The sequence below is a fragment of the Corapipo altera genome, unplaced genomic scaffold (assembly GCF_003945725.1).
Source record: "Corapipo altera isolate COAL_440 unplaced genomic scaffold, ASM394572v1 0, whole genome shotgun sequence".
Taxonomy (NCBI): domain Eukaryota; kingdom Metazoa; phylum Chordata; class Aves; order Passeriformes; family Pipridae; genus Corapipo; species Corapipo altera.
This window is the reverse complement of record NW_020884872.1, coordinates 40,035,458-40,055,512: the sequence shown is the minus strand read 5'-3', so window position 1 is coordinate 40,055,512 and position 20,055 is coordinate 40,035,458. Positions and strand designations below refer to the sequence as shown.

Sequence of the window (20,055 nt, the reverse complement as noted above, 5' to 3'; positions counted from 1 at the left end):
TGACGGTGGCTATAGTAGGATGTGAACTCGCTCCGTGCCAGTTGCTTTTCAGTGAAGTGCCAATGCCCCCAGCCCTACCTTTCCCCTCCACCTGCCCCTCCTGCACAGCAGGGGCAAAAACACCCCACTTAGTCTGTTCCATAATAATTGGTTCATCTGTCTGTACCCACACAGGCACACACAGAATGTTTGGAGCTGCAGAGGAACCGCAGCACCTGGAGAAGGAACTGCTTCATTATTACACCAAAAGCATTCTGTGCACTAGTGATCATACCATCATCCTTCAGTAAACTGGCCATCAACTACAAAGTGCAACTGCAAGGAAAATAAGGTTAAAAAAAATAGATGACACATCTGATACTTACAGTTTTTAAACAGTGAGTTTATTTACTGCCTAATCATTAAATCCCTGACAAATAAGCAGTTCTACTAATTTAAATGTTTGCATAAATAGAGATAGCTTGTCATTTAGTATAGTCAAGACTGCATGAAATACTACCTGCACAGAAAAATCATCAGTGCAACATTGTAACACAGACATGTTTTTAGAATGAAACAACCTTTCAAAAATATCAGCATACTTCTTTTTCTCTGAGAAACCAAAGCGGTGCTTCTTTCAAATGAAGCTTCTTTTCTGTTACTAATATAGACCTGATTTTTAAAGCACCAATACTTTTCAATAGCAATTGATTGTACTTCTACATTCAAGATACAGCACATTTGTTTTTTCAGTGAATCTCAGTTTAAGATAGTCTATATTTAAATAATCTATATATTACATATAAAAATACACATCTCTACCATAAATGAGGTCTTGTCTTCTTCTAAATGCCCAAGTCTTTTGGCCAGCTGCCCTCACTGCAGGTCTTACTCATCTTAAGCTCCAACACATTCATCAAGCAAATTCTGCCACCATCTACTCAGAGAAGTATTTCCTCAACATACAGTCCTGGAACACAACTAAAATGTAACTCAAAACATCTATGTATAACTTTTCAAATGAGTGTTCAAAAAGTGTACCTTAGAATTTGCTGATTGAGAAATTCTTAACCCTTAACAATCAAGCCAGAACCATAAATTTAACTTCCTCACTACGTCTCAGAGTTCTGTCCATCTCCAAGTAAGCTTGCTTAATTTAATTTCCAGTCCTTACATTAACAGATGACTAGGGAATAGCTTATGTTGATCAATTTGTATTTCCAGTGCAAACACACCTGTTGATTTCCATGTGCTTTGACACCACACAGATCTACTGAAGGGCTGAATGTTCTAATATTGAGACATCAACAGGCGAATTTCCCACTGTGCCATATTCAGATGCACATTTCACAACAGCAGTGCTAAATTTGTTTCCTCAAAGGTGAGCCTATCCTTAACACTTAAGAGCACACAAACCAACATAATTAAAGATATTAAACAAAGAGGAGTTATAAAACATAGCTCAAATTTATGCACTGTTCAATTTATCTTAAATTCCCTTAGTCATAAAGGAAAGCCATTAGCTCATTAGCTGGCAAACGTGCTGTGTCCAAGAGCATGGCCACAAGATGAACACACACATTCACTCATTTCTTTCAACTTGTTTCAACCTGGGCAGAAGCTTCCTAGCTCTGTTTGCAAGACAGTGTCCTCTTACTGTTAAATTCTTAAATTAATAAATTAAGGCTATTAATATGCATAGACTAAGGGCTACCATGGAGATATGAAGTCCTGCAAAGAGACCTCACCAGCTTCCAGAATGTTTAGCAAACCTGAGCCTTTTTGTATCAAGGCAGATAGATATGCCAATACTTTTCAATGTTAATCCTTTCTGTTCCAAAGCTCCTATCTATATTAAGAAAAAAAAAAAAGGAAGGAAAAAGAAAATGAATTAAAGATGTAAGTTGCCTCACTGTCCTCACTGTCATGCAAAGCATAAAATTGTCAAATTCTTCATTAAAAAGAAGGAAAAAATGCTCTCTTAGCTACTGGAATAAGAAGCACCTGAATACAGTCTTGGTGAAAGAAACCAAGGTAAACCTCACAGTAATACTGGGGGGGGGGGGGGGGGGGGAAATAAAAATAGCAGCTACCTAATCGACTGTTCATGTAACTAATGAACTAATGTTACTATCTCCAAGATCTACAAAGCCTGATGTCAGCTATCTAAAAGCCTTTACAGGAATAGTGGAAATGTCAAAATTCAGAATTTTCAAGAAGTAACTTTTCTCTGGGTAATAAGCAAGCTAGCACAAGGACTAGCACATAACACTTGACCTCAGTTTTGCAGCCTTTGTGTCCAATGTCTGTCAGTTTTGGTAAAGAGATGCACAGATCGAGGCAGCGAGACCGAATATTGCATCTGTGGATAATTTTTCTTCTATGCTGCAAAACATTAATTTTAATGATAAAAATAGGCATGATGAAGAAATACTTGCCACTGCCTCAGAGCCAACACCTTAATGAGATATTTCAGAAGAGATGAAGGGAATAAAGATTTATTTGTGCGAGCACTGAAACATGTTCAGATGAAAAAAAGATTGTATCTGAATTTCACAAGCTTCACAAATATCTGCTACTAAAATTGAACAATAGACAGTGTTCAGAATTTGCATTGGCACAATTTAAAACCGAAAATATGAAAGAGTTCATTCTTTAGGAAACCAAACAATTTAAATTTAAAGCTTCAAGAGGCAAGGTGTATGAAATTTAAAACAACCATTATAAGAAAGCCAAGCTCAGAATATAGATAAAACGGATGAAATATTGGAGAAACAGAATAAAATTATGTCTGTACTGAGGTACGAATAGAAGATTCCATAGTACAGGATTAACTCTTTCAATGGCAAATACTTCACATACAAAAATCAAACCAAGATTCACTTATCACATAATTCAAACTTTACATGTAATAAAGGCAAGGCAATACTCAATTATAGCCTGTCAAATATTTACCCCACTAACATTATCTACAAAAGCACTTTACCATTTTGTACACAGTGATTCCTTATGCACGTTGAAAGGCTTTCCGTTAAAAAAGACATTATATACATATCTGTATACAATTCCAACAACCATGCTCCATCTCCCAATGGAATTCTTAAAGCAAGATACCTGAGGTTTCTCAATATCTTCAATTTCTCTATCACAAACCTAGATATACATTTCAGATTTTACAAAAGGACACCTCCCTGGAATATGTGCATTATCATTTAAAAAAATTATAGCTTTATAAGGAGCTGAAAAAGACTGCCTCCGTCAAAAATACTTGATTTTCACTCTTGCACATTTAGGAATGTCCTTCCACCAAAGGACTTTCCAGAGACTGAAAGGCAGAACAACATTAGAGTGCGTGCCTTCAATGCAGACACTGTGGGATCTCTGTTGTCTTAGAAAAGTCAGGAAGAGTATGTCAGTAGGATGAAGAACTTCCTCCAGCTAATGAATATCTGAAAAGGAAAATAAGTAGTTATTGTTGTGACTTTCAGAAAGGCATTCTACAACAAGCAGCAATGAGAAGTTATTCCATTTTAGGCTGCTGAAGTTCCAGCCTTTTTCCTTGCACAAGGACACTGACCACCGCTACCACACTTTAAAGAAAGAGCCATAGAGGTGAACAACATGTGAAATACATCCTGTTAGAGTATCACTGCTTTCCTAACAAACAGCAGCAACCTGTGTTTAAGTGTGTTACTGAGCAGTATATAATGATGTAAGAACTCTGTACAGTGGGGCAACATTCAGTGATTCCGACTTTCCTACTTAGTGAGTTTACATCATAATCTTTTCAAACTATTACTGGGACAGGAAACCTGAAATTCTTGATCTAAGCAGATTCTTAAGTCATTCAAGGAAAGAAGCACACAGTTTAATCACATTAAGTTTTCAGTAAACTTTTTCAAACATCCGAGATCAAAACTGGAGGGAGAAGGTAACCGGATTCACTCAAATTACTGGGCAGCCTGAGGGTCCCGATTAATTCATTCAGACAAGTTTGCAAAATCCAAGTCTAACTAATCATAAAAGGAATGAAAATGTTATCACGAAATGTTGTTGAAAACCTATTTTCAGGAATTAGCCAGCAAACTGAGAGGCTATTACAAGTGGATAAAATGAAGGACTTAACGTAACACAGTGTAATCCTGTAGCATTCAAACAAGAAGGAACTATCTTTTCAGAATTTGACTAGCTCCAAAAATAGTTTTTTCCACAAGGGAAACCTACTAAGCTATGGAATGGTTCAAACTCATTTTTAGTAGGGTATCATGCCACTCATTTCTTTCACTCCCTTGCTGGAAGGAGTGGTAGTCACAATCCCAATACTAGCTGAATATCGCCCCTGAAAAGAAGAAACAGTTCACCCATCAACAACTATTCTCTATGAATAACCCTTTATCTCCTTCAAAAAGAATGAAGTGCCTGCCTCCACTGTTCTAAGACATTACAAACAAGAAAAACAGTAGCAGTCCAAGGAAGCATAACAGAAGGAAAACAAAATGCTAAATAGGTATATAAAGGGTTCTGACATCTTTCTCTTAGGACAAAGATGATGACTGTTCCTGTCAGGACAGGAACAAGATCATCCCCAGCATCCCCAAAAGTGCCCATGTCTGGGCACTGTCTCCAAATGGTCATTTTCAGCTTCAATTGCAGCATCAAGTCTTTGAGGTTCCCAGTTCCAGGAAGGTCCTGTACCAGACTGATAGAAATATGACACTGAAATATTGAGCTGATGAAAGACTGAATTCAATCTTGAAACCCCTGATGGAAACAAACTGAGATGGAAGCTCAACTCTTTTAAGTCTGCCAGGATCAACTGAGACAGGACAGGACATCTACCATTAGGAGTAACTGTTCAGCACTAGAGATGCTGACTGGGCTTCAAGCAACAAACACGATTGCTTTGCAAATATCTTGGCATTTTTTTTACTGAATGAGAAAATGTCAGCCTGGCAACCCTCTGCTTTAACTTCAGAGGTGGTATCAAGGTCTGGTTATAGACAGTGTAAAAGAGACAGCTGCTCAGAATGATCTTTTTCAACATAGTAGTCCATGATTAATCATTGCAATGAGTTTTTTCTAGTACCAAGCAATCCTTCCTGGATGGTGTAAGATTCACAACAGTTATGGGCTCCTGGATTCAAGGCTGCATTTAAAGCCTCTTCAGGGAGCAATTCTGAAATTTATATCCATCATATTTTCTTGTGTAGTATTTAAAAGAACAGAAAATTGAGTGTTTGGTAAGAATATATTCCTAACTGAGGCAGTTAGAAAATCTCATATGAAATTTGGCCTTCTGAAGTAAGTTGGTTTTGGAGATGTCACCAAAAGCCCATACATACTGTCTCTAATGAATGAACAAGGAACTACTGACTCTGTGACTGAAAGAAACACAGACCAACTGAACAGTCAATTTATTCAGGTGTGTAAAAGAAACTAAGAGTGACACAGAGTACTCTCTGCAACATACACCCAAACACTAAGAAAGCCTGTGTGTCCCTTATGTGAACTGCAAAGGGAAAAGGCTGTCCAGTCTCATTTGACACACAATATGCCCACCAACAGGATGAATATGCATATGTGCTATCACCTGAAGCTAGAAGTTAGAAGTACTGATACGATTGGATTTTTTTCTAGTAATCAAAGGTAATTGCACAACCTGCAACCACAAGTGGTTTCCTTCTCTATTAGAAATAGAATTAATTCTTCCAGTCTTACACAAGTCAAATATTTGTAGAATCAAACCCACAGTGAAATAGTTTCATTACCTCTGAAGCCTCTGCACAAGGTGTGACACCATGTTATCTGCAATGCCTGGACAAGCCTCTTCAGCTAAATAAATAGCCTTTCTCAGTTCTTCTATGGAATCTGTGTTACCACCACACACTTCACTCTTTTCTTTCAACTGGAAGAAAACCAGGAAGAAATATATTAATAAGATATTCATAAATATTCCTATATACAATATACTGCAGAGGCTTGTTTGGAAGCGACCATCAGGGTTCACAATGTCAGGATTTGACTTTCATCATACATCTTCACATACCAAAGACTTTTTTTCATCCCGAAGTTAGTCATTGTGGTATTTATCAGGATGTCATTCATCGTCACAAGTCTTCAATCTTCACACATCCTTTTCAGCATGCTCACAGTCAAAAATTATGAGAAAGTATCCCAAGATATTTACCTGTAGCTGTTTGGCTTCAAGATGTGCTTCTTATACTTACTTTATTATACATACTTGCACACCTATAGCTTCTACATACACTGCAGGAATTTTATCAACTTTTTGACATAATCACATCTTCATATATTTGTCTTTCCCTTCATACATTCTTTTTTAGATTTGTTTTTAAGTATTTGGGAAAAATATAAAATATAAAATTCAGAGAGGGAACAAAATACAGTTTTCAACACTGAAATTCAAAAGAAGTTCTTGCTGATCTGGTCCACAGCCATATCTTGGAACTTAAAATTTGTAATAGATGAATATATAAAGCAGTGTCAAAAATAAAATGCTGTAATCCAAACACTTACACACCTTTTTCATGTTCACTGCTTTAGGCTAGTATGGTTGATGTTACTACCATCCATATGAAGTACTGTTAGAAGTAAACACAGATCTCAAAAGCAGACACACATGAAAGCAAAGGGCAGAGCTAAAACTTAACACATCAAGTTCAATATGGGTTGTAGCAACTTTACGTGTCATTCATTATATTTTTCATTTTTTTTCAGAGACGTAAATCTTTCAATTGTTAAGTTTTAAAGCAATAACTTACCTCTGCAAATAAAGGGGATATAACCGTAGACAGACATTGGGATAGGGGTCTCTTTGGGATATCCTTTTCCTTTAAAGAAAACAAAATTCTGACCAACTTATTTTTCTGTATAAAAGTATCCTCATTGTATTCTAATTAAAGACAAACATGCTACCCTTTATGAAAAATCTGTTTCAATATATGCATATATATATATATATACAAAAGGCTGAATTCAAATTTGAGGCTGTACCACCTCAAAGACATGCAAGCTCTAAATCAGAAGGGGAAGAAAACCCACAATCCTATTTAGCATGTACTAACTCACAGACATGCTGATATTTACTAGGTTCCTCCCATATGATACAATATTATTATTCTATTTGTCCAGGCACATTCTATTCTTTGCTACATCGTAGTCTTTTTCCCTAAAAGACCAAAATATCGTCCCAAAAACTAGTTTTCATTTACCATACAGAAGGAAGATTTTAAAAATACAGTATTGCCTGGTCTTCCTCCAGTGGTAATATTTCACAAACTAGAGAAATATTAAGGTATGTATTTTGCCAACTACAGAAAAAGGGCACATTTACAGAATACCCAAATTTCAAGACTTACTCAAAATCTTTTGTGAAAGGCAAGTGTAACACATACATTTTTAGCAAAAGTTTTGAAAGTTTCACAATTTAAATGCTTTTAAAGGCATAAAATAAAAATCACCCCACTAAATTATTAAAGTAAGAATTATCTCCTTGTTTTATGAAGTCAATACTTTGAGCACCTTGTTTCTTTGCAACTCCAAAGGCTGGGCTGCTCCATTCTCTAGATTCTTGGGGTCTTTTTCTCTTATTGTAAAGATCCACTCCTCTGAATCACTCCCACCTGAAGCCTGACCATCTGCTTCACTTCAAGGGAAGGGAAAAAAAGAAATACATAGATTTTATTACCTACACCTTACCTATTGATGTTCATTTAATATACATGCTAAACATAACAACTACAGTCAAGACCAAGATCAGATTCTATTATGCAGGTCACTAAGTATAAAGACAAGTATGAAAAGTAATGTAGTTTATCTTTTGGGTAAACTAAGAAAAAAATTAAACAAAGATACTTCATTAAATGTAAGGAAGTAAGGATGTAAATTTCCCAAGTTCCATTAACAAATAACATGAAGTGTTTCATTGCTATTTGAAAACTGGCTTTAGCAGAGTACCTCAAATCATTAGGGAAGAGGGGCAGAGAGGAGTGCAGGGATTAGAATTAGAAAACTAATTCACTTTTTTTGCTTAGAAAAATAGCTAAGACACTAGCTTGGAACACCTTTGTGGAAGACCATTCATCCCCAGTCCATTAGCAAGGCAAATTTTCCATTTAAAAAAAATTGGCTTAAAAATACAGATACACAGTGGCTTTAATAAACTACATTACCATCAATCAATCTTTTGCCTCACTGTGGATGGTACAGGAATTTTTTCAATAACTCCTGCTAAGTTAAAAGAACAAAAATATTTATGCTAACACTAATCAATCACTGTGACACATTTCTCATCTCACTACTATAAATATCCTAAGTTCGTTTCTTTCTGATTTGTGAATTAAGCATGATCTGCAAGAAAACCACCGACTGAAAGGGCATCTAGTGGCCATTGTATAAAAAGTATTTAGTGCAGCCTACCAAGTCAAAAACCACGTGACCAGTGTAAGAAAATTCTCCAAGATTTCTGCTTGAAGTCATATAGAACATCTGTCTGTCACTGAAAGAGGCAGGTCTACCTTCCTTAAATACATTAGCTCTAGCAACTTGATCCAACAGAAGAAATATTTATTGATTTGAAAAATTAGTATTCCAGCGTGCCAAATCAACTCACTCTTTTATCACATCTAATGCAAGGAGTGCTGTGAAAGCAGAGGAGGGCTTAGACAGAATGATAAATTGTCTCACAAGCCCTCAATAACAATTCTAGATCCACTACTCTCCTATACCAAGCTATCAAAGTTGGTCTGATATTCCACAGGAACAGTGAACTGTAATCTCAAAGTTCTGTTAATAACTGATCTGAGAACAGTTTTAGGACTAGTAACTAAGCTTCCAAATTAGCCTTGATTTGGGGCTCAAACTGTGGTCACTGGAAGGCATGAAGCCACTATTAATGTAAACAAATATAAAGCTGTAATGTCACCCAAGAAAAGAACAGCCTGATGTTTGCCATTAGCATGTAGCCTGGAATTTCAGAGAATAGTCATGTTTTCTTTATTATGAGCAATTTAATGCATTTGTGAATAAATTGTGGCAGCCTCTTCACTTGATTTTCATTTGCACAGTGCTACTTGGCTTTGCAGTGTGAGATCTGCTTGCACAACAGCTGGCCTTATGTCTAGAAAGAACCCTAGACCCCACATAAAAGAGAAGGTAGTATAGAATATGGGCCAGAAAAATTGTTCTCAGTGACTGTTACTTGCATGAAATCCCTTGCAATACTGAAATTAAGATTTTGTTAGTTTACCAAGACTGCTAGCTGAAAAGCTAAAAATAACAGAACACAGGGATGTATGTGCTAAAAATAACTATTTGGCTCCTGTATTTACAAAGGATATTTTACAGACTCCTCAAACTTACGTATCTGAGTCATCAGAACTGGAGTCATCATGACTTTGTTCAGACTTCCATCTCTTGTGCCTATCAATGAGGTCAGTCAGATAAGAAGTTTTCTTTGAGTTTCGTAAAATGAATTTGTGTTTTAAGAGCTCTTTTGCAGTAGGTCTCTTAAAAAAAAAAAAAAGAGAAGGTTTTTTTTAATGCATTTGAGAGTGTTAAGTGACTCACTATAAAAACGCAAAGAAATCCAGACTTCAGTCTTGATACAAATGAGATTTTAAATACATACAGTATCTAAAAAAAAATACATGTCACATATGTCACACTGTATTAGAAAAGATGAAAAGCACTCATGTAATTCATATAAACCAGTCAAGTTCAGTTCTCTACTATATACTGACAAACAGATGAAACTCACAAAGCTTGGGTCCTTGTTTAAGCAGGCTTCAACAAATTCTTTGAGGGATTTACTGAAGTTTCCTTCCAGCGTTGGTGGATTGTTCTTAGGAATGAGGAATAAAACCTTCATTGGATGTAATTCTGAATGAGGTGGCTCTCCTTTTGCAAGTTCTATGGCTGTTATGCCTAATGACCAAATATCTGCCTGTAAGAAACAATGCTTTTAACATTAGGTTGGAGAAAGAGAAGAAACACTGTTGGCTTGCTATCCTAGTTTAACCCAGCATCACACAACTGCTTGCTCACACTATCCCCCAACTGGATGGGGGCAAAGGAGGTAGAGAATTTGAAGGGTGAAGGTGAGAAAACTTGTGGGTTATAAACAGTTTAACAACTGAAATAAAAGGACAATAAAAATAAACAGTAATGAAGAAGAAAATAAAGAGAAATAAAACCCAAGAAAGGCAAGTGAAGTAAACGGAAACAACTGCTCACCACCAAGTGACAGATGCTCAACCGGTCCCTGAGCAGTGGACCCCACCCCACTGTCCCCCTAGTTTTATTACTCAGCATGATGCTATACACCATGGGCTATCCCTTTGGTCAGCTGTGATCAGCTGTCCCAGCTGCGTCCCCTCCCAACTCCTTGTGCACCATCAGCCTGCTCACCGGTGGGGTGAAAAGCAGAAGAGGCCTTGACTCTGTGCAAGCACTGCTCAGCAACATATAAAACATCCCTGTGTTATCAATACTATGTCCAGCACAAATGCAAAACACAGCCCCATACCAGCTACTGTGAAGAAAATTAATTCTACCCCAGTCAAAACCAACACACTTGTAAAGGTAGATGTTTAAGCTTTACTGTAAATAATTTCATAAGTAAATTGGTTCTATGTGGCCAACCACATAAAATAAACAGCATAAAAATGTTCTAATAAGCAGATTTTTAAAACTTTTTGAAATCAATACTATTGCAGTTATAACTGGTCTTGAAACACAGATATTTTCAAAAAGCAGTGGTAGAGTTTTTATAAACTAGCATTTTATCTATCATAGTCAAGCACACTACGTAAGCATGGGTCAAGTTTCAAATATTTACATACAGGAAAACATTATAACATGCACAAGATTTTTTCTAAATATGTATTAGCTAGTATAACCATCAGAAATTTAATAAATTAGGATGTAACTTTCCTGTGGTTTAACAGTATCTTATATATGACTCTTACTCACAGACTAGAGAAATGCAGTCTTGAACAGTATTATTCAACTTTTTCAGCCCAAGTTTTGGTCCAACTAGCCTCTGAAAGTTTTCATCATCAAAACATGTTACTCTTTTCAGTGAATGCTGTCTCTCTCAACACAAATCCTATTGCAATCGGCCTGAAGTAATGTGAAGTAACTCATTATAATTCTCTGTGTTCAGCTGAAATCACACACCCAAAAGTCAAGAGAATGGATGAATAAATCCATCAAAAAGGTGAAAGAATACCAATTAAAAATTGTTATGTTTTGGTTTTTTTCTGTTTCTTTTTAAGTGAAAACAGAACAAAGACTTATTCTCAGGAAAACAAGAAAGATCTGATGTGAACTGTTTGGTTTTACTCCCAAACAGACCATTTGGAACTTTGCTATGTTGTAAACAGTAGAGATTTCATTTAACACTGCTGTCCTTACTAAGTATCCCCCAAATCCACCTGTGTCTGCCCCATTGATACGCATAGTTATCTTTGACTAACTCATACAGGACCACAAGCTGATAGCTGCAATGTACACATCCATTCTGCCATCACAGCTACAAGGCCTGACTCAAAACAATCTCCTCCTTCCTTGTCCAGACAGTATTCTACTGTTAAGAGCTTACTTACTTAATTTTACAAGTAAGTATGAAAAAAAAAATTAGACTCAATTAGCATACCATTGAATTTATGAAATGACATTTTGTTAGCACATTACAGGACAGTTACTGAGCACAAAGGATTACATAAGCACATGAGCCCTGAGTTTCATTTATCTTTATAAGTGCATTGTCAGCTAAGTTGTCCTCAAGTCTGCGAGTAACTTCCCTCTAGCAGAAAAGCTTTCCTTGGTTATGAAAGAGAAATGTCACCTGGGAAGATGAGTCTTAATGTTAACTACTGAGTATTATTATTTCCAACTTATTCAGAATTTCAGTTTCTTAAGAGGAAAGTGTTAAAGCCATATAAATGGATAGATTTTCTTCTGCCAGACTTTCACTCACAGGTGGAGCATGTGTATATAACATAAGTATAAACATCAAATTTACATGTGTATGAGTGCATAGATATCCACTCATATACATACATATGTATATAAATACTTCCTTTTTTCCTCTTATAACTCTCTATTGCTAGTGACCTTCCTCCACAAAAACTAATGAAAAAGTTCACCAACTATGGTTGTACACTGAGTTCTTTGAAGTCCAAGATGGGTTTTGGAAGCCTGTTCCTGTTGAAAACTCCTCCAAATTCCTCCGGAACCATATCCTCTCCTTTCACAGATAAAAAAGGATCTCATAACAGTAAGTAGTAATCACACGTGTCTCCAAGTTTCTAGGATGCGCTTGACTGTGTCAACGAAACTCCAGAACAAGCACAAATTAGTCCTCCAAATGGAGAGGGATAAGCATGACCTTCAGAAGTGATGGCACTATATCAGCACTAAGTTTTACCACGTTATGATTTTTACAGTTTCAAATCTTGAATAAAAATTCTTCTTCCAAGTTCAAATAACAGTCAGCAAGTCACTGGTAATTATTATTTATTGCAGTACTGCCATAAGCCTCTCCTCTTCTAATTACTAAAATTCAGTCTGACTTTGAAGCTCTTATAAGTCAAAGAAAACAGGGTATGTGCAAGAGTAAACCATTTGAAAATTAAATATCTATTTTTCTATTACAAGTTACCTAGTATAAAGGACAGAGAACTAGATATGGGAAAACTGAAGCAGGTAAGAAAACCTGCTTTCAGACGAAGAAAGGAATCAAAACAGGAAGAACTATTGCCAAAAATCAGAGCACTGCCAAGCTTTTATTGGAACCCCTTACACTTGGGAACTAGGAGGATTCAACAGGGCCAAGAACAAAATGGAAATACAACAGCTACGTAATGGAACTTGCTTGCACCTCTCTGAGACGATGATACGAAGAGGACAGTCCAGCTTAAAACCTCTCAGGAATGGCCAGCTTATGGAAGGAGAATGAGATTAGCTCCGGATGTCCATGTTCTCACATATGCATAAGGCTATCCCAAAATCAACAGGCCTTCTCAAGTTTTTATTGCACAGCCAACTATTGCATGTGCAATTTAATCTGTTCTCTCAGTGCCAGAACGTGCACAGATGCATGTAAATATCTCTAGTTCATTCAAAACGTGAGCTGTGGCTTTCTAGAGAACTCATCAAGTATCCAAGACCTTTTTATGTCCATGTGGTCTGATGATGACCACTCTGCTAAATCAAAATCCGGTGTACAGATAAATTGGATATTAAACAGTAAACCTGCCCTGTATAGCATATCTAAAAGAACATGGTCAGGATAGCATAGACCTATGCAGCACATTCTTCCACAGATGAATAACAGCACTTTTAAACAACACTCACACTCACCAAATCCATATTCTTCAACAGTGTTGCTGAACACTGTTTTTTTCTAACAACAAGTAGAAGAATACTACCATTTTGTACATATTTGTTCTTTTCCACTTTTAAATAGGCAAAAATACTCATCAATAGGGTGGGATAAAAGGTGTATGTACTCATCAATACTGTATTATTTCTTGCCATCTGGATTGGCTTAATAAACTAGGAAACTTAAAGTTTGGATACAAATTAGGAAATCTTTCCTCACCAACAGCTTTTAGCTGCTAGGTATCATCTAAACACACACTCATCTAGACACAGCCAAAGTTATTAGCTACATTCGGAAGACCAACCTATGTAATTCAAGTTAGAAAAGGAGGGGACTTTGGCTAATACCTTGAAATACCTTACCTTTGAATCATACGCCGATTGCTTTATTACCTCAGGTGCCATCCAAAATGGTGTTCCCACAAAAGTGTTCCTCTTTATCTGCGTATCTGTTAGTTGTCCTGCTACTCCAAAATCTGCTAGTTTTACTTCTCCTTGTTCAGATAGCAATACATTAGCAGCTGGAATAAAAAAGAGGAAATAGCAGATATGAAGACATTTGACACTGTAAGGGTGTTCCCTTTTATTGCATGAGCTGTTCTAATATTCTTTCAATATAGTTAAAAAACAATTTACCTTTAATATCTCTGTGGATTTTCTTTTCTGAATGCAAGTAATCGAGTCCTTTGAGGATCTCCCTCAATATTGTAGCAATCTGGGTTTCATCAAGTGAGCCAGGTTCTAACTAGGAGATGCAAGGAATGTGTAAATATATTTTAAAAAGGGAGAAACAGAGAGAACAGAAATAACACTGTGACTATAAAAAGAAATTACTCCTTTTGTTATCCCTCAAAACCTCAGTTTGCTAACTTCACAATGTGAGACAAAATAGAATATTCTTTTTAAAAATACACAGTTCTAAACTAAGTGGCCCTGGTGAACAACATGCAAAGAAATAATTTATCTAAAACGGTTTTTAAAGTTTGTTAAAGGTGCCATAAGGACAGTTATTGCTTTGTGGTCAGGTCATGGATATAAACATTGCCTTTGAAAAGCATCTATACTGTAATCTGATTATTAACATTACATCAAACTTAGATATGCAACTCCACATCACCTATGTGGACCCTAGTCTCAAAGCCCAAGCAAGAAACTAAGACATATAAGGCACTACACCAATCACACAGTCTATGACTACACACTGCATTGGATTTTGTGAAACTCTCTAAACCACAACTCAAGACAGTAGACTGAAAGAATATTACATATCTTAAAATGTTAACTTTTTTCGTATAAAACTCAACGTATAAATCTGCTAATTGGTAGAATCAAAGGCTCCAAGTAATTATTTTTATTAGATAAAGTAGTAGTGGTACATGATCACAGAGCTCTTTACATCTGATATAAATTCTAAAAGTGAGAATACCACTAACTCTAAACAGACAGACGAAAGGTCACTACACTCAGAGAGGTTTCTTAACCAATAAAGGCATTTCAAGAGAGACAATGAAACTTTGTGTCCAACAATTAAGATTGGAAATATTCCAGTGTTCTAGTTTACTCCACAATAGCAGTCACTGAAGCACAATAAAAAGGTTCTATCTAAAGCTTTACTCTGTGAGAAGGAAAGCATTTCAGACAAAAATTAGAAGCAGCACATCCCTCAGAAATCCTCATCTATTACATAGGAACAGACATAGTATTTCATTTCATATTTGCTTTATCTTTGTAGCTTTAATTATAATATTTTTTGCTTTTCCTTAGCTTTCATAATACACGTGATATTACAACTCCCTGAAATCCACTTAGACATTCTCAAAGCTTTGCTCCAGCCAAGCTGCAAGCACCACTTCAAGACTTGGTAACATGATACATCTAACAGGGCAAAACCTTTTATGTCAGATGTCAGCTCAACTTAGTGAGGAGGAAGTTATTGAAAATAGACTGAGTCTGAGAATATTGGCACTTGTATCTCAGTCACAAACTTAAATTATACTCATAGTCGAACAACAATGTACAAAGGTGCATTAAATGTACTTTGTCTTGTGAGGCATGATTTTCAAAACAGCCAGTGCATATTCAAGTACAGAAAACACCAAGCTAGCATGACATGCCTACACTCAGAACATGGAATCCAAGGTGCCTTAAGTATGCAAAAGTGGTATCTGGAATCTGGTAGGACAATCTGCCAGTTGTCCTACCAGATTCCAGTTGAAAACCATAATGTGCATGTTAGAACTAGGAAAACATGCAGCAGAACATAAATTGAAAATTAATGAATCACACAAAAGGTGCTTAATTCACACTTACATGATGATTTTCAGTTCTGTGGTGCAATTTCTTCAATAACACTTTAAAATGTAACCACAGACTTTGTACTATTTCTAGGCAACAAACTTAAATAAACACATGGTTATCACACAAGTGAAATGTGTGTGATGAAAAAGTAAAAGAGAAGAAAATATGGTAACATTCGTTCTTTCATTCTGTTCCTTTATATCTATAGAAAGAGAGTAATAATTAATTTATAAAAGCAACCCCAGTTTCTAAATGCTTTTCTGTCAGGGGAAAAAAAAAAGCTATCACAATCATAAATAAACATTCTTTATTGTATCTTTATGGGGAACATGATGAATTTGTACAGAATGACAGAATTCCTTCTAACAGATGTGGAAACTAAAGGTATAAATGGGTTTGAAAATGCACAACTGCAGGAAGTTCACATTTAATATCCCCTCCTGTCTTCTGGATGCCACCAGCAGAATCCCTTCAGACTAGCCTTTTCACTCTTTCCTCAAGCAAAATTACTTGCCCCATTTGACAACTGCAAACAATGCTACAGAGACATTCTGCCTCTATTAGTATAACAATTTTCACATACTTAAAACATCCATTGTTATTTCTACTTTTAAAATCCAGAATAAATATAAGATGGCGTGTGATTTGGGAGGGGGTTTTGGGTGTTGGCTTTTTTCAATAGCTAAAGTGAATGACAGCATCCTGTCACAGAAAACACACTCCATACCGAACCTTGGGAATTCTAATTCAAAACTGGGTCCATCCAGGTGCAGAATGAAGCACTTTGCTCTTGTTAAATTTCATACGGTTCATGATTGCCCAGCCCTCTGGTCTATCCAAGGCTCTCAGTAAGGTCTCTCTACTCTCACTGGAGTCTACAGCTTCTCCTACTTCTTTGTAATATTTTTACAGCCTAAACTGTATTTCTGTCTATTTAGGCTTCAGTAAGACTTCAAACAGGGAATCTTTTGTATGATTGTTCGGGGAAACGGGTGGTGGGGACGATACTTTAAAATGTATACACTAAGAAGGGTTGTGGTGGGAGAATTAAGAGACAGAAAAAACTATTTTCAGTCACTAGTGCTCTCTGGCTGACTGAAGATTAGCACTCTAAGATGTTTATATCCTGCTTCCAATATTATGTTGCTTAGTTCCCTTCCATTTATATAAATAATCAGTCGTGCCTCATGGAACATAACATTTTTCTGGCATTGACAAATACTTTTCTCCTTTACTGAAAGGAAACATTGCCACAGCCATATGACCTTTTATAGTTTCCAGAATTATAAGACAGGAAAATAATTATGCAAGGTAAAGTAACGAAAACCCATGCATTATTTACTTACGAGATCAAGGGCAGAGCCTCCACCCAGATATTCCATTATTATCCATAATTTTGTATCCTGCAAAACAAACAAAAAAAACCACAATAAAAATGTATATAAGTTTAAAAAAAAGTAGTAAGTTAATGGGACTTGTTCCATTCTTTTTGCTTAAGAAAGCATCTGTAGTTTTGAAACACCACTAACATTTAAATGTTTCTCAAAAATATCTTTGGATTGTTTACTCAAGAGTGCATGCATCTCCATGCATGTGTGTTTTCAATTTAACTCTGTTCCCCTAAATTAACAAGAAGAAAGGTACTTCCCATTTACCAATGTGTAGGAACGCAGAAGCACATTGCTTCCAAGTAACTGATGTATACTTCATGTCACACCCAAACTCACTTCATGGTACCTCTTTTGTACTGATACTAATACTACTAGAATATAGACAGTATCCAGAGAAGAAGAAACTTCTCTTCAATCTCTACCAAAGAGTCAAGTAGCAGAAGGAAATCTCTTGCCTTTATGCTGACTAGAACCGTCCAAGCATTCTGAGCATATTAACTCCCAAAAGCCACCCACCTCCTTATCCTTACGACATATCTTTGTGCATTCTTCTGAGGCAAGAAAGGTACAGACAGAGGTCACTCAATGAAAATGTAGGAGAATACATTTTCATTTTAAAAATCTAATTACAGACATTCCAAATAACAACTGTGTTACATAAAACATATTCCTTTCCTTAGAAAATTTCTTGATTTTGTTTATTATCTTTATTTGTACAGATACCCCATACTATTTTCTTTAACAAGCCTAAACCCTGTCTACGTCAAATTTAATTTAGAATTTATTCTTCATATTTCTACATTGTTTCATTGTCTTGAACAGTAATCTGTCTCTGACCTAGCGAAGAATACCTGTAAGTTTTCTCCACTAATGCTTACGCAGTTGATATATGGTACAGAATTTTGAACAACTGTGTTCGAGAAACGTGAAGTCAAGTAGTAATAAAGATTATTTAAGCTGATTACAGCAATTTACTAGCTCCAGTTAGCAAAATGAAAGCTAACAACAACATCAAGCTACTATATCTCCAAAGGAAAGCTTGGTACATATTACAGTTCTGTTCAGCACAAGATACACAATACAGTATGCTAAGACAGAGACTGGACCCAACCATTTCTTTCTACTCTTTACAGCATCCTATTCCCAAATACACTAAGAGATGCAGTTCATCTTTTACTTGCAGTACCAGCCTTGATATACATAGAGGCCACAGATCTACCAAAAACATATTCAAATGAACTTGCTGCACAGAACATACTGGTTTTGGTTTAGTTTTTATGATAATCAGGTTATATTAAGCTTTGTTAGTTTTAACATTGTGGTATGTACCAAACTTTCACAAAACTTCTAGCATAAAAAAATAGGTGTCTGTCAGAGCAAGGAGCACATAAATAGCAACAATATTCATTCACTTTATCCTACAGAATAACACTTCATGTAAAAATAACAGTTCACAGCCAAGGCAGCTTAGAGTCTGAATATTAATCTATAAAGATGGATTAAAATTTTTAGAAAAGTGATAAATGTATTAAGAGCGTAACTTCTAAATCCCCTGGGAGATTAAAATTTTAGCCCTTAGGACTCACTAACACTTTTTAGTCATTATTATATCTGTAGTTCCACTGCATCTGTCCCCTCTCTCATCTCAGAATGCACCTTTTTCCTACCTCCAGTTATATATATTGTACTATTTCTAGGTAAGACCCTGGATTGGGTTCCTTCATCATCCACTGTTTTTAACATACAGATTCAGCTAAAGTTAGATACCTTTCTTCAGGAATCAACTTGTGTTATTTAACAAACATAGTCTTGTTAAAAACATTTTAAAAGAGCCGGAACACATTTTATAGGAAGAGTCATTAAAAAATATAATCTATCTCAGTATCTACATCTTGATGCTTACTTTCTACAGACACCACGGATATTTCAAGAACTGTAACTCATCTTGAGACAGTCCCCTGCAGTACTGAAACACTTATTTGCTGCTAAGAGTTTTTCAGATTTTACCTGTCCTTTCAAGGCTCCAGGTCCTAACAGTTTCAACAAGAATGCTTCTGAGAAGTGTCTTATAGTAAGTCATTTCATCTTCAGAAATCTTACTAAATTTGATCAAAATTTTATATATATATTTTGCTTCAGTCTGATAAAATGTCTTTTAGAGTTGCATGAAATTTCCTGAATATTCAAACTTCATGACTGCAAAATTTACATTTAATTTTAATAATAATTTAAAAACAAACATGTCAACCGTATCACTACCTTTTAGATCACTGGAAATGCCTGGATGAGAAAGAACAAGGTAGAAAAATAAAATCCATCACCCTCTCAAAAAAAAGCAAAAAAACCCCCAACAAAATACCAAAAACAAACAGAAGAAAGAAAGAAAAACAAACATCCACAACACCACCTCACCTAGAGATCAACAAGAGATCCATCTTCCCTCTTCTATTACCTCAATTACCTCATGATTTTAATGAGCTAACAACTTGAAATAAAATATAGTTTCCCAAAAGAGAAACTCTCTGTAACACTAGCTACTAAATTCCCCAGCTGAAAATTAGAAATTAGAGGCAGAAAATAACAAATGAAAATATTTAGGGATATCATTTTAATTACATAGTTACAAAATTATGTAACACAATCACACAACTACAAGTTATATTATTCACAGTCTTTTTAAAATCACCATTTATCCTTTCAATGCTTTTTCTAGTTTGCTTAGTCTTTGCTCCTGAAACTTTCATCATCAACTGCTTCGGGCCACATGTCTGAATTTACAACACAGAAGCTGTGGATCCAGTACACTTAGTAATTCTACATTTGAAAACAAGTGAAGTATGGAAATGCAGTTAAGAAACACACACAGCTGTATCTGTATTCCAGTGTGCAGCTAAGTAATAGCAATCTATTACAATCATGCCATCTTTTTATCTGTAGTCTTAGATTCAAAGTCATTTTTAGTTTCCTATGGTTCCTCCAT

At 35.8% G+C, this 20,055-nt stretch overlaps 1 protein-coding gene across 1 annotated transcript in view; it reads right to left on the bottom strand.

Moving 5' to 3' along the window:
- Window positions 1-356: 356 nt before the first annotated feature.
- STK24 (serine/threonine kinase 24) overlaps window positions 357-20,055 on the bottom strand; it is a 55,053-nt gene continuing 35,354 nt past the window's right edge. Inside the window, exons 3-11 of the mRNA XM_027645036.1 lie at window positions 17,031-17,087; window positions 14,023-14,131; window positions 13,750-13,907; window positions 9,758-9,943; window positions 9,361-9,506; window positions 7,522-7,645; window positions 6,762-6,830; window positions 5,748-5,884; window positions 357-3,428 (exon numbers count right to left, since the gene is read on the bottom strand). Of these exons, the coding sequence (XP_027500837.1) occupies window positions 3,392-3,428; window positions 5,748-5,884; window positions 6,762-6,830; window positions 7,522-7,645; window positions 9,361-9,506; window positions 9,758-9,943; window positions 13,750-13,907; window positions 14,023-14,131; window positions 17,031-17,087 (1,023 nt within the window). The 3' untranslated portion in view covers window positions 357-3,391. The remainder of the gene's footprint in view (window positions 3,429-5,747; window positions 5,885-6,761; window positions 6,831-7,521; window positions 7,646-9,360; window positions 9,507-9,757; window positions 9,944-13,749; window positions 13,908-14,022; window positions 14,132-17,030; window positions 17,088-20,055) is intronic.